Source organism: Callithrix jacchus, chromosome 12 (assembly GCF_049354715.1).
Source record: "Callithrix jacchus isolate 240 chromosome 12, calJac240_pri, whole genome shotgun sequence".
Classification (NCBI taxonomy): Eukaryota; Metazoa; Chordata; class Mammalia; order Primates; family Cebidae; genus Callithrix; species Callithrix jacchus.
This window is the reverse complement of record NC_133513.1, coordinates 76,353,615-76,370,182: the sequence shown is the minus strand read 5'-3', so window position 1 is coordinate 76,370,182 and position 16,568 is coordinate 76,353,615. Positions and strand designations below refer to the sequence as shown.

The window sequence follows — 16,568 nt, the reverse complement described above, 5'->3', positions numbered from 1 at the left end:
ACATATACACCATGGAATATGCAGCAATCAAAATGATGAGTTTGTGTCCTTTGTAGGGACATGGATGAATCTGGAGAACATCATTCTCAGCAAACTGACACAAGAACAGAAAATGAAATACTGCATGTTCTCACTCATAGGTGGGTGATGAACAATGGGAACACATGGACACAGGAAAGGGAGTACTACACACTGGGGTCTATTGGGGGGAATAGGAGAGGGACAGTGGTGGTGGGGAGCTGGGGAGGGATCGCCTGGGGAGAAATGCCAAATGTGGGTGAAGGGGAGGAAGGCAGCAAAACACACTGCCATGTGTGTACCTATGCAACTATCTTGCATGTTCTGCACGTGTACCCCAAAACCTAAAATGCAATTAAAAAAAAAAGAATGTGACTTGTCATGTACTCTTCTTTCTGTTGAGCATAACCAAAACACATTGCTTAATTTCAGTAGTAATTAATAATGGCCAAATGAAACAGTTCTCAGAAGGGTTTTTAAAAAAATATTTTATTTGACTGTTAATTTCAAAAATCTTCAGTTCATCCATTTATGAAAAAAGTACATCACTAGCCTCTTCCAATTTAACTCTTTCACACCTGATTTATAACAAATAATTGTGAATGTCTGAAAGTGACGAACACTACCTTTCAAAGCTAAACTTACTACCAATACAACTAACAAACTGTACTCAAAATAAAAGAAACACTTGAAACAGCTTTAGTAATGGAACTATACAGCTTACTGATGTAGCTTAAGAGTCAGATACCAACTAGATTGCCATTTTCCAAAGATTGCTAAGAGAATACTAAAGGAAACGGTCATTTAGCAGATACGAACCTGGAATATGGCAGAGGCTAGTCGTTTCATGTTTTCATAATGGGCTTCGGGAAGGGCTTCCTCAAAAGCCCTTGCACAAGACTTGACCTGAACTGGGTTTTAAGTCCTTGCTGGCAGCATTACTTCCTATTTACTCCACAAAGGCAACACTTCTAACTTTATTGGCCATTTTAAACAAAATCTACAGGTTTTGATTAAAATTCCCAAATCACCTCAACTAATACTTAAATAGAATCCTAAATAATATTTCAATTTTAAAAACAGAGCTATGAAAGTAATTTTAAATATTTTCAATCATTAATATTACTAATTGCATTATCCTTATCTTCTACATTTTACATTTAAACAGCTGTGCATTTTTAAAATTAATAAATTGTTTTTAATAATGTTATTGAGAAATAAATTTAGATAAAATACTGGCATAATGCCTATGCATTTCAGTATTATACTTCCTCCCAGAAAAGCTCAATGGTCTCAGAATTTTTTGTATTCTTATTTTAATTGACAAATAAAAATTTTATATATTTATGGTATACATCATGATGTTTTGAAATATGTATACATTGTAGAATGGCTAAATTAAGCTATCATTTTATTACCTCACATGTTTATTAATGGTGAAAACATTTAAAATCTACTCCCTTAGCAATGTGTAATACTGTACATTGTTGTTAACTTTGGTTATCATGTTGTAAAATGGATCTCTTCAACTTATTCTTCTGGTCTAACAGAAATTGTGTATCCTTTGACCAACATCTCCCCAATTCTTCCCTTCCCTCCCAGCCCAGGTAACCACATTTTTATGCTCTACTTTCATGAGTTCAACTTTTTTAGATTCCATATATGTTAGCTTTATTAGATCATTATTAGAACCATGCAGTTTTTTCTCTGTGTTTGATGTATTTTAGTTAACACAGTGTCCTCCATATTTGAGACAAATGAATACATTTAAGGCAAAACAGAATACTATTTAATGTCTACGTTAATTCACATTGTCCCAAATAAGAGAATTACCTTCATTTTTAAGGCAGAGTAGTACTGTATTTTGTGTGTGTTTAAATATATACACACACACACACATATATGTATATATATATTACACACACGTATATATATATATACACATGTATATGTGTATATATATATACACACAAAATGGAATACTACTTGGATATATATATATATATCACATTTTCTTTATCCATTCATTCATTGACAGACACATTTTATTTGATTCCATATCTTCACTATTATGAATAATGCTGCAATAAACATGGGAGTGCAGATATCTCTTTTACCAATAGCCTGATTTAAAAATGGAAAAAGGACCAGAATAGTTCTCAAAATAAGACATACAAATGACCAGTAAATATATGAAAAACTGTTCAATATCACTAATGATCAGGAAAATAAAAGTTAAACCTGCAATTAGATATCACCTCATATCTGTTAGAGTAACTATTAATAAATCCACTTCATGTAACTTGCGTGTGAGTGTGTTTTCTCTTGCCAGGTTCAGGCACTGGCAACACTGCAGCCCAGAATACAATGGAGGGAAGCATTGAGGTTCCTATTCCTGCTGGTTCACATAGGGACACTATCTGCTATCTTCCACATAGTGAGAGTTGTCTGTTAGGATTGGTAGTTAGTGAACTTCCTTCACACTGACCTAAAATGTTTCTGTTTTTCATCTACTCATCCCACTTTTCACTTGAATCCCTGGCAACCAATGATCTTTTTACTGCCTCTATATATTTACCTTTTCTAGAATGTCACATAGTTGAAATTACACAGTATGCAGTTTTTTGGACTGGCTTTTTTCCTTATCAATATGCGATTAAGATTCCTCTATGTCTTTTCTGTAGTTTGATATCTCATTTCAGTTTATTGCTGATTAATATTACATTGTATTGAATGTATCACAAACAACTGCATTATAGTTAGAGGAAAACTGATCAAAATAACTCTGAATCTATTGTTTAAAAATAAATCTTTGCAGATTAAGTGCAAACCAGAAAAGTTAACTATTTCAGAATTTACATGCACAATACTTACAATATAACCTTATGAAGATATAGATTAATTCATACGTATCCTTTTAATATTTCTAAGTGTTTTTTGAAAATATTGATTACAATAAATTTTTCAATTAAGTGCATTTTAACTAATTTTCTGAATAAGGACTATTCTAAAATAACATAATTTGCAATGCCTAAATGTTAGACCCAGTTTTTACAGTAGAAATATAGAAGAAACAATTACTCTACAATTTAAAATCTACTTTTATTGTTCAGGTCAAGAAGTAACAATAAAAGTAAATGTTGTATGTGTCAAATAAAGCTTCTAATTATTTTAAAAGCCAGGCAGTTTAGGATATAAAAGTGTTTGTAAATAGATGCTATAAAATGTCACTAGTATTCAATCTGGCTCTACTGCTTTCTTTCTACTGAGAGACAAGTCTAATTTATTTTGACATGTTTGAATTTAATATATTTGCAAATCAGTACCAATTAAGAAACTGTTTTGATATCTACTATAAGGAAATTTAATGAAAATGGGAAGGGAAGGGAAAAAAACCAGCCACTGGAACTCCTATTATTTGTAACTTTGGAGTAATTGCATCAGAGTGATCTAATTTCACATATTGAAATAAGAAAACCCGTTTTAAAAAGACATGAATCTGGAGAGAGAGGCCAGTTCTCCCAGATTTCTTAGGATGGATTTTAGATAAGAAAATTAATGCAGGGCCAAAAGACTAGACACTGCTTTTCACGTATGTTCCAAAGAATGCTTGCTTCCTGTCATGAACAGTTTTGCTTCTATTTAGTTCCTTAAAGAATCCTCATCTTGAGGATGTAAAAACTGAAGTATAAACAGTTTAGCCAAATATATGAAAGCAAATACCCCAATCTAGGGTGTTTGCTTTTTTTCCCTTTGCTTAAATTACTATATTGTTCTCATTAAAATAGTGTGTTCTAATCTCTCATAGTCATTGGCTCTTAAAGCTTAAATCCATAAGAATGTGTTGGAGAAATTTTTTGAATTTATTGAAGTAAAGAAGATCCCTGATTTATGATGATTTGACTTGTAAATTTTGACTTTACTATTGCTGTACCTTAATTATTACAGAAGGCTCTTCTTACTCTCAAAAGTGTCCTACTTTGGACAATAAATTACGTGGTCTTATTTATCTATGCGGGAAACTATATGGATATAATAAAGTAACAAATTGGCCGGGCGTGGTGGCTCAAGCCTGTAATCCCAGCACTTTGGGAGGCCGAGGCGGGTGGATCACGAGGTTAAGAGATCGAGACCATCCTGGTCAACATGGTGAAATCCCGTCTCTACTAAAAATACAAAAAATTAGCTGGGCATGGTGGCGCATGCCTGTAATCCCAGCTACTCGGGAGGCTGAGGCAGGAGAATTGCCTGAACCCAGGAGGCGGAGGTAGCGGTGAGCCGAGATCGCGCCATTGCACTCCAGCCTGAGTAACAAGAGCGAAACTCCATCTCAAAAATAAATAAATAAATAAATAAATAAATAAATAAATAAATAAATAATAAAGTAACACATTTATTCCTCTCACTTGGAAATTTACAGTTTTTTTTTTTTTTTTCTTTGAGATGGAGTTTTGCTCTTGTTGCCCAGGCTGGAGTGCAATGGCGCGATCTCGGCTCACCGCTACCTCCGCCTCCTGGGTTCAGGCAATTCTCCTGCCTCAGCCTCCCGAGTAGCTGGGATTACAGGCACGCGCCACCATGCCCAGCTAATTTTTTGTATTTTTAGTAGAGACGGGGTTTCACCATGTTGACCAGGATGGTCTCGATCTCTTGACCTCGTGATCCACCTCCCTCGGCCTCCCAAAGTGCTGGGATTACAGGCTTGAGCCACTGCGCCCGGCCTGAAAATTTACAATTTTTTATGTGAGACCAAGTGTACACATAATCAGAACTCAGTTTTAAATTATACATTATTTTACATTAATATGTTAATTTCTACTTTCCCTTGATTACAATTGCCTGATATATCTTTTCTTTTTCATTCTATTTTTGTGCATGTGATTTTGGTTTAAGTATATTACTTAATGGCATAAAACCATGTGTAAAAAGTTTACCAGAAGTAAAAAGCATTACTAGAAGATTAAATAAATGGCATAGCTATTATAATAGCACAGGAGAAGCTGGGAGATGAATGTCTTACCCATTATAAATTGGTGATAAAAATGTCATGACTTTGAATCAAGATTTAAATAGTGTAAGATTTTACTTTCCTTGCAGATTGTAGAAGCACAAAGTGACTTCTGTACAGAGGCTATGCACATGTCATTTGCCTATTTAACACCATTCAGTGTCTTTTCTGTGTGATAATGAAATGTGATAATGAAATTAAAAAAACAAACTTTTTAATATGTCACAGTCAGTCCCTTCACAGTCTAGCTTTACCTATTTCTCCAGACTCATTACCTTAGGACTACAACTAGTATGCTACTTTGTCTCTAATATGTTTGCATTATTTACTAATAAAATAATGTATCCAACAATATGTTTTACTTGGATCAAAATTTACCATAGATACAATACAATGAAATTATGGGACCTGGAAAATCACTCCTTGTATAGAAGAGTATGTGCTAAATTCTAAACTGTGGATATAAAGTGAACTATTTGGACCTGAGTCCTCTCTTGATGGAAGACTTGCTTCACTCTGACACATGAGCAAATGCCAAAATGTGTATAACCTTGGAAATGTGAAAGAGAAATTAAATTCCATGTGGGTACACAGGGAGCCTATGAAAACTGTAATGAAACATTGTCAGTATCATTCCATCAATAGTTAAAGGGGCAAAACCTATTACGTTTGAGGCAAGGTTTCAATAGTGCCATAAAAAGATAGAAAATGTTATTTTCAGGTAAAGTCAGCTCTTATATTATACAACAAATCTAAATAAAAATAGAAAACAACTTTAGCAATCAAGTTATGCTCTCTGCATGTGCATTTGTTTCATATTATTTTAGTACTCTTCAGGTCGCTTTCATGAACATTATTTGCAATCAAGACAAATCATTCTTTCCAAAGTACTGTTCATCTTACTAAAATCTTTTCTCAAAATCTGTAAGTCCAAACTTGGAAGGTTTTATAAGAATGATAGCATGGGCAATATAGCAAGACTCTGTCTGTACAAAACAATAATAGTAATAAAAATTAGCTGGGCATAAGGTTGCAGCTACTTAGGAGGCTGCAGGTTGAAATGGAAGATTGCTTGCAGTAAGCTGTGACCGAGCCACTGCACTTCAGCCGGGAAGACAGTGAGATCCTGTCTCTAAAAAGAAAAAAGAAAATGATGGCGGCTATATTCCTCAATATAAGGTAATTATTTGAATTCTCTTGAGTAATGAACTATTAACTAGAACTGCTCACCTCCTATTTCTTTGGCCCTTGCGACAATATTGTTTGCATTCTCATAGTTCACAAAAGTGAATGTCTCAATTACAAATTATACTTTCTCTGTTTTTGTATATTCATAGGTAAAATGTTAATCCTTTATAAAGTATACTCTAATACTATTCTTTAATATAAAGCTTCTTGAGAAACTCATTTTAAATATAAATTGTAAACAATTTTCAACCTGTCATTTGTTACAAATTAACTCATATGAATCAACTAACTACCAAATTTTTATTTTTATAGAGAAACTAAGCTTTTTTTAAAGAGGAGTTTAAATTTTTCAAAATTTCAGAATGTTCATGTGTTATATTCTTATTTTGAATTTGATATATTAATAGAGATTGAAAAGGACATAATATTTTTTCTAAGGTTATCAATATATCAACTTAAGAGGTTAACAAACCTTAGGAATATTTGCCCTTCTTTAAAAAAAATGTAAATTTTGAATTTAGGTTTTTATGGAAATTACACTTGAAAATATACAAAGCTTAAAAATTCATATGTGACATTAAATCATGCAATGCTTAATATTAAAGTTGATACATTTCTATTTTAAATAACTGAGGCCTATCTATATAGGTAGCATATATCTTTGAAAAGTTTGCGATTAATTCTATTTGGCAATGTTTTTGATAAATTGTGTAACATACTACATTTCCCACTTAAAATCAATATTCACATAGAGACTCTATGATCTATTCCAAATGTGTTGACCTTTTCATGATATTTACCGTTAAAACTGATGACAAGTGAATTTCAGTGTGTATAAGTCAGTCCATCATCCTGAGATGAAGGTCTAATATCATTCTCATTTTCACAACGCTAACTCACTTCACCTACAGGAGCCAATGTAATCTCAAGTAATATGTGTTTGAACTACTATTAGGATTTTGCTATTTCTGTAGGGATTAAATGAAAGATACATAAAGTGAATTTACTGACTCTGACAGTGTAACTAATTTCCAAAACATCTATATAGATAACTGACTGAAAACCTTTTAGCAGATATGAACATGCAATGACAATAAGAATATGCCTCTCAGATCTCCAACTACAGGAAGCACAATTGGTCAAAGTCCCAGTTACTGTGGTCTGAAATCTACTGCAATGTTTATATGAAGAACATATTTCCTAAGGGCTGCTTAAGGAGTCGAGTATTGAATGACTGATTTATTAGGCCAATTAAATGATCTCTATTAGTTGCATAATGTGAATTTGAGAATAGACTTTTTATGAGTAAGATTAATACATTTTTCTGAATTTCTAATGAAAAACAAATTGTAGAAAATGATTTAAATAAAGATATTCAATTGTGTATAAAGAAACTACCTAATCACTTGAACGGTTAATAATCAAAGTTCATAACTGGAATATTTATGTGTAAAAGGGGATAATTCCTTGGACTTAATTCATTGCCCAAGGTAATGAATTGTCCAAGGTAATGCTGGAGGTAATTTTGAGAAAGAGAGGTGGAGGATGTTTCAACAACAAATAATCAATAAATGTCATTAGCTTTTTAAGAACTCTGTTTAACTCTTTGTAGTAGAGCAAGAAGTAAGCATAATCACATGGGGCATGCAAATTCTAAGACACTAGTATCATTGTTACATTTGTGTCAAAAAGAGAAATTGAAGGAACCAAATAAAAGAGGAAAAATGTTTGTGGAAGATTTGTTACATTTTGAGATTTTTGGTTGTTTGTCTGCTTCTTAAAATATATGAACATTTGTTTATAGTTGCAGAAAATGTCATGAGATCCTTGGGATGTTGCTTTTCCAGTAGGTAGCCTCTGTGGCTGGCGGCACATTTGTATGAATTCTGCTCAGGCACTGGGCTTGTTTCGCCTACTCAGCCTGGCAGGATTCACTTGGCTCGTTCTACCAGCATAGATCCCATGCCTGCCAAGGGCAAGCCGGTGTGGAGCAGCAAAGGGTGGGTGGGTGAGTGAGTGAGTGAGGGGTCCACCACTGTACACAGCCAGACAGGCTGGCTGCTGTGGTGGGAAGGGCAGCTCCAGGTACCAGCACAGATGCCAGCTACATGAAAGTCTATGGCTTGATCTGGTGCTCTGCAAGCAGCTTCCACTGAGGGCACCCACATCTGGATGAGGGGAACATGGTGGCATGCAGTAGCTTGGAGATGACAGAAACCACAGAGCCCCAAAGTGGGCATCATAGCCCTGGCTCAGAGAACCTCTAGGACTGGGATCCCTGAAGGGCCACTTTGCTGCTCTTCTCTCCTCATCACCCACAATGTGGCAAGTCAGGGAGGTATGTTTCAGCACGTTTCTGTTACTACTTTTTCAGTCCTTTCATTCAGGACCAAAGTTCCCAAGTTTTTGTCCTGCCATTCAGAACTGAAGTTCCCAAGTTCTTGTCCCTCATATAGGAAGAATTAGGTATGTTGACATCTGAAGGGTGAGCAAGGCAAAGAGTGTTTTACTGAGCAACAGTACATCTCTTGGGAGACCCGAACTGGATAGCTCCTATATGCAGGCAGGTTGTCCTGATGTCTGCAGCCCTCAGTGGACAGGAGACCTGGAGTGGGTAGCTCCTATCCTCAAGCAGGTTGTCCCACTGTTTGCCTGAGTCTGGTTGAGTCCAGTATTTTTATGGGTTTCAGAAGGGAGAAAGTACATGCTGGTTGGTCCATGGGCAGCCATAGGTGGCCTGCAAAAAGGACCCTAAATTCTCACTTCAGTTCAGGAAACTGGCAGCCCGGTCACCAGGCTTCATGCCGTCACTGGCTAGAAGGTGGGGTTTCACCAGATTCATCTTTTTCCACCCAGGAGCCTGTTTGCCTCCTGCTGCCATTAATGGCGCCCAGGCTGTTTGTGCCCAAGAGGTGCCTGCAGATCTGCTCCAGGCCACCCTCAGCCCCACCTTGGCTTCTCTCCCTTGCTCATTAGTGTCTAAAGTCCAGAGGAGGCTGAGGTGTCTAAAGTCCAGAGGGGGCTGGTGTGTCAGTACCACCCTGAATGTGTGCACGCACATCCAGCCAGGTGGTGACAGTGAATGGGGCTTGGTAACAGCTCTGCTCCAAAATTGGAGGCTGTGGAAGCAGGGAGAGGCCAGACATTGAGAAAATACACTTCTGAGCCTGTACTGGGAAGGGAGCCCAGGTCCACAGTCTCAGCTGGGTGGCTACACCTACACCAGGGAGATCTGGGCTCCCACTCCACCAACTCAGAAGGGGGTGGGGCCCCTGCCTATTCCCAGTTCCCTTTGACTCCAAAGAGTACTCAGCCTTATCTGCGCCCCTCGGGTTGTAGCCAGCATCTTTGTAGCAACTGCTCCAGACAGGTCACTTCTGTCATCAAAAAAAATAGTATACAGTATGAAGAGATATATATTTGAAAGGTTTTTAAGAAAAACTCATTGTTTTCTGGATAGATGTTCACCTAATGATAAATGAAGCAGACAATGTCTTGATCCTCCATTTCAACTAAGTGACTCCATAAAAGATTGATGTGAAAAGATCATGAAATTAACAAAATGAGTCTGTTTCAAGTAGTAATACAGTCATACAAAACAAAGAGAATCAAGTGTGTAGTAATTCTTATCTACTATAATTCTGGCCATTATAAAAGTCAACATATATCTTGTTGGGGCAAATTTCTTCCCATTATATGATTACTCCTACCACTAATGATTATTTGAAGCCAGCCATCAGAAAATAACATCAGTTCACAGGATTTGAAAAAAGACAAAATCAAATCTTTTTCTAATACATATATCTTATTATTATAAATCATAAACCAGAAAAATGTCATTTTCCTTGAGAAATGTGTTTTGAAATAATGACAACCTAGGGTTGTCTTTGTAAAATTCTTGAATAATTTCTAAACTTCCTTACGTCTTTTTCAAAGGAACATTAGCAGAAAGGAAGTTTTTAAATATGCAAATAAAACAGAGGCATACTATAATTAACTATGTAGAAGGAGGGTTTGGCTTTTTATTATGGTCCTACTTTTACATAAGTCAGAAAACTTACTAATTATCTGTCATCAAAAATTTGCTGGCAAACCAGTAGGTTTTTCCTTTAGTTAATATTAAAGTACTTACTATGGTGTTTATTATTTATGCCTATTATTTTGTTCTTTTACAATTTTAGAAAAAGATAATGATAGGTTTATTGTTATATTCCAGCAACTAAGCAATTATCAATAGAACAACATAAAAATGCTTTCAATTCTAAAAAAAAAACAATGGATTTTGTTTCTCTGTCTAGTTAGAACTGGTATATTGAAAAATGTTATGCCAAATAGTAAATGCAGACTCTCAAACATTTTTGATGGTCTTCACGATACTAGTTTTCAGCTCATGACTCACATTTATACTTTGCCATTTTGCTTTCAGTATTATTTTCTTTTTCTTTTACTTTTGTGACCAAGACGCTAAAACTTCTCAGCAAACTGGAGAAGGTAATTAATTATATCAAATATCCTATCTTTATTGTGAAGTCCAGAAAGGTTTGATCTGTAATATGTAATGTTAATGCTTGTTAAACTCAAATCACTAGAGATAAAGGTTTTTTTAAAACAACCGGAAATGTTAATCTGAAGTGTGCTTTGAATTAAAAAAAAAACATTCTCTTGTTATTTTAAGAACAATTTACTTCAGTAATACATATTTAAAAGTAAAAATGCTTCTGGTCTACTATATCATTAGCATATGTACCCAACTGTACATTCTAACTAACCAGTCATTTTAAAATCACTATGGTGATTAAATCTATAAATTTGTAAACTGTTTACAGTCACATGCTTTATGACCTAGGTCTTCACCAACATCATTTCCCGCTTTTCAACAATTGAGGTTGAACTACGGCGCAGTTGCCCAGCAAGGAACAGCATTCCTCTCCCCTCCTCAGAGCTAAATGTAGACCTGTAGCTGGATTCCCACATGAAATGTGAGCTGAACTAAAATTTGCGATTCTCATCTTACTTGGTTAAGGAAATCTCTAGATGTGCCTCTTTTCCCCTTTCCCCTAGCTAAAATGGTAATGACGACTTATTTTGAAACAGAACGTTGAAGATGCCCCCACTTAGTTGGCCCCTGTCCCTGAACTTTAAACCATTGAAATTTGGTGGTTTCCTATTACAGTGGCCTAAACTACCCTAACTCCATCTGATTACCCTGAGATTTAATGATTTAATGACTATCTAATAGAAAAAAGTCAACCGTCAGTGAAGGGAAAGGGAGATATGGGTCAATGATTCAGTTAAATATTCTAAGAAAAATAAATATTTTATCTTTAAAATCTCTCTTTTATACATAACCATTTATTAAATGCTATTTTTCCTATGGAATTCAAACACAAATGTTGGAGTGAACATATTCCTGAGATGTAAAAACCATGTGTAGCTAAGCTTACAGAGCTACTTAGAGTTCTGCTTTCCATCTGTAACACATTACCTTCTGCTACACTCTACAAAGAACAGAAATCTTGAGCTATCATTTTTATGTTTCCCCCAGATTCGATTACAGAAGTAGAAGTTTTTCCACTAGGAGTAATCCCAACCCAAAGGACCATCCTAGTAATCAAATATTAATAATGTTATTTAGCATTACTGGAAATTATGTACATCCAGTTGAGGCAGTAAAATGAATTTGAAAAAATTAGAGAGGGAATGAGGTAGATGAGGTTTGCAGAAGCCATTCTGTGCTTCACTTTTCTTTTCGTTAAGAAAGGAAAGTGTGTTGGCCTCCAAAGCAACCTGAAATGGGATAGGCATATAGCCAAAGCTAGCAACTGAACATATTAAAAGAAAATACCATACAAAAATAAAAATATTCTACCATGAATATGGTTTTTAAAATGTCAAGCAAGGAAATACTGTAATACAAATGAGAATGATTTTTAAATACGATTAATATACAATTAATTGTTGGTCCTAATAAAATGTTGAAAAACGTATATTAGTTGAAACAATATAATTATTAGCTAATAGGACTAAGCCTGCTCAGAAAATGATGTAGACCACTTAGTTCTATATTTTATTGGCCAGAATTCAGCCAAATGGCAGAGTTCAGAATTTACCCCTAGTAAGTATGGAGGGGAAATGTAATCCAGCTGTTTGCCCATGAGAAAAAAAATTTAGGACTCATCCAGACACTACTATGTATTTACTCAATGATCTTCAAAGGAATGAAGAGTTAATTGAAAAAGATGATCATTAATCTTAAGTTTCTTTATAGTTCAGTTAAAATTTTGGTTCGAATTTAGACCTATTTAAACATTTAAATTCAATTACTTGCATTTATCCAAAAAGTAGTGCCCTTGTTCATATTTGGTATGACATTTATTTTTCAAATTATATGGTTATTTCTTAAAAATTAATCCATTTAAGTACTCAAGAACTACTAAATGCACCGTGATCAAGATACTGATTCCTAGCATCTCTGGGAGTTATGTGTGTACAGTTGTGCATATTATGAACACATGGTAGGATGCAAAAGGATTACCAAATTATCTTTATAACTCAGAATACTGAATGAACTGGGATAATCAAGGGTAATTTTGTAATTATCAGAAAAGTTCTGGAAGATTGAAATTCTCCCACATGTATCCAAGTGACTGCTGTTAATTTTAGTGCCATATAATTAGATAATTTTTGTTCTCTAAATTAACAACAACTTTATTAAGAGAGTCTATTTGTAGTTAACAGTTGTGCAGAGATGGTACAAAATGGTAAATTATACGTTGAACAACACATTTGCATTTTTAAAACGTGCATTAAGCAAAGATACTTAATAAAGAAAATTAAATGAGCAATGCCCTGTTTCAATCTATGACCTTGGCCTCGATGCCACAATATTTTAGCTAAAAGAGAGGCCTGGAGGCACATTTCTATTAACAAGGAAATGAGCTCTAAATGAAAACCTAGAGAAACAAGACACCACTTAAGTTTATTTAAAGAGGAAGTTTAAGCATTAGATCACTTTCCTCTTCTCTTGGAGTTTCCAAAGATAATGAGACTTGGGGCAAGGGGCTTTGAAGAACACTGATGGGAATTTTAAGTTGAAACTGTGAGTGTTTTTTGTATCCACTTAGAAGAGTAGGTATATTTTTTGAGAAAACCTGATCTAGATAAGTTAGTGAGAAAGTGAGTTTATATTCATCCGGTTCTTGAGAACATCAAAATAAACACATCCAGAGAAGTTCTTCAAAAGCAGAAAATTGTATACAGGAGTCCTCCTTTATATATGGGGGACATACTCCAAGACTCCCCAGTAGATGCCTGAAGCTTCACATGACACCAAAGCCTATATTTACTTTTTTTTTTTTTTTCAATCTGATAACCCAGACGATACTAAGTAACTGATGTGCAGCCTGGATACAATGGACAAAGGAATGATTCAGCTTCAGGGCAGGCTGGTGCCCGACAGCCTAAGATGTCATCAATCTACTGGGAATGGCATACAATTTAAAATATGAATTATTTCTGGGAATTTTCCACTTAATATTTTCTGACTACAGGTGACCTCAGGCAACAAACTGTGATAAATGATACTGTGGATAAGGAGGGATTACTGTATCCCATAGCAAAGAACTAGAATCAATTCCAAAGGATTAGAAGCACATGTCACTATGTGAGAAAAAAGGAAATGAACAGATGATAATATACATGTGGGCAAGAATAACCTTTTAAAATAACCTTTTAAAATAGATTAAACAAGAATTCTTATTTGTTCTACATATGGTTTACATCTCAATGATTTACATACATGCTATGGAGGATTTTCTGGTAATTATATTACATAATTTAATTTTGTGTAGATTTGTCTAAAAGCAGCCTTGTATGAAAGGGTAAAACTGCTTGGTTCAGTGTGTTAAGTGTAGATGTGTCCCTCACCTACCTTATCCCTCAGTACCTTAGCTCCTTTCTAGCTTAAAAGTATTTTAAGAAATTATAAAACACTAAAATCACCCTAGAACATGATTAAGTTCTCCATTATCTGAAATATTCATTATTCATTATCCTCAATTATTATCATATTCCACCTTTCAATTTTTCTTTGGATAGACAAAACTACTAAAATATTCTGGAAATTAATGTAGACTCCCACACCCTTTTATATTTCTGCATATGCTGATTACTCAGTGTGCAACATCTGTCTACATCTTTTTGGATTGACTAAACTTTACATTTCCTTCAAGGTACAGATTAAAACCATGTTAATCATATTCCAACATAGTTAAGTGTCTCTTCAGCCTGCTTCCTCAATACTGTGATCTTATTTCCACCACTGTGTTTTCACAGTGTATTACATTTTTCATGCAGTTATTTGTTTCCAGAGACACCAGAGAGCTCGCTTTCTCTCTATATCAGGTAAGGACATGGCAAAAAGGCCGTGAGACTGGAAGAGAGCCTGAACCTGATCCTGCAGCCACCCTGGGTCTTAAACTTGGATTGTCGGCTACCAGAACAATATGAAAATAACTTTTCTGTTGTTTAAGCTACCCAGTTTATGGTATTTTGTTATGGCTGCCTCAGGTGACTAACACGATATATACATCAACCATAAGCTATAATGTGTAATATAATATTGGTGTATATGCATATGGTATATATAAAAATGTATATGTGTTATATGTGTGTATATATAGTATATATATAAGAGTATATTCATGTATAAATTTATATATACACATTATATATATACACATACATACACACTATATATGTACGCACACAAACAAACACATAAACACATACACACTGATTAGATGAAAAATGTCATTGCAGATTACATGCCAAATTTGGCAATTGAATGACATGTTCTACCTGGCAATAATGAGAAACTAAAAGTCTACTTCTCACCATTCAGATTATTAATCAGATTTGAAACCCCAAAATACAAAATTGTATTTTTCTAAGTTTGCATGAATTATTTTGAAACTATCCATTACTCATCAAACCATTACTAAAACATTTTTAATCAGAATTAAAACCCCAAAATACAATAGTGTTTTTCTAAGTTTTCATTATTTTTAAACTATCCATTACTCATCAAACCATTACTAAAACATTTTATATTAAACTGTCATATTAACTATTTACAATTTTAAAATATATGTTAATTTAGAAATGTTTAAACTAAAATGGGAATTCTACTCATAAATTCATATTATATCAATTTTGAGAGACTCCTCTCAAAAATGCCCTACATATTTTATGTATTTCAAAATTGGGCAGAAATCAATACCTGTATTCCTCCTGTGTGAAGCGTGGGATCTCACCAGGATGTAAGACAAGAATCTTCACTGTGGCACTGCTGGACATCACAGGCTCCCCATCATCAAAAGCAACCACCACCAACTTAAAGAGCAGTAAAAATTCCAGTTAACTATTATAAATGAGAATGACATAATAGCATAATTTTATATGTATGTTTTTAAGTAATGGATTTCCTGGTCATAGGATGGGGAGCAATGATCATTTCCTCACTGCCTACCAGGTGGCAGATACATGCTAGAATATACTACGTCCTCACTTAATCTTTACAATACTCCAGCCAAGTAAATGTTATTATTTTTACTAGACAGATGATAATACTCAATAAAGTAACTAACTATGATTTTAAAAAAAGACCATTAAAACAAGTATATTATACTATATCTCTCCCATTGAAAACTCATTGCTGCAATTCCACAGTAAATACACGATTTTATAGCACCAATATACTTATAGCACACTGCCATGTGTGTACCTACGCAACTGTCTTGCATGCTCTGCTCATGTACCCCAAAACCTATAATCCAATAAAAAATTAAAAAAAATAAAAAAATAAAAATTAAAAAAAAAAAAAAAAAAAAAAAAAAAAGTGTTAAATTCAATCACATAAAAAGCATAGAGCTAATTAGCTTGCTCAAAAAAATTAATTTTTCTAATGAATTAATTGTTTCTGAGATTACAGGGCAGAAACACTTCACTCTAGAGGATAAAATTAGAAATCTTTATAGTTTAACATTCTTTGGTATAATATCTCTTAAAAACAAATTATAAGACTAAGTCCATTTTGATATAGCAGAAATCATTCAAATGATGAAAACTTGTATAGCAGAAATGGTTCAAATGATGAAAACTAAGAAAAAGCTTCAGCGTTGTGATGTCTGATATTATTTATTACTGCAACAGGATTTATAATTGATGATTTTCTTTAATAACCTATATTACATCAAAGTAATTCTGTTTACTTTAAGACATGTTAAATACTTTCAAAACTGTATGCTACTCTGGAATATAAATTATTTTGGAAGCTGTAGGTTAACAATATAAA

The 16,568-nt window shown here is 34.2% G+C and overlaps 1 protein-coding gene across 9 annotated transcripts in view; it reads right to left on the bottom strand.

Annotated features, from left to right (window-relative positions):
- PCDH15 (protocadherin related 15) overlaps positions 1 to 16,568 on the bottom strand; it is a 1,854,109-nt gene that overhangs the window by 140,028 nt on the left and 1,697,513 nt on the right. For all 9 annotated transcript variants that reach the window (XM_054243050.2, XM_054243053.2, XM_054243049.2 and 6 more), the window contains one exon: positions 15,495 to 15,607. In XM_054243050.2, the coding sequence (XP_054099025.2) occupies positions 15,495 to 15,607 (113 nt within the window). The remainder of the gene's footprint in view (positions 1 to 15,494; positions 15,608 to 16,568) is intronic.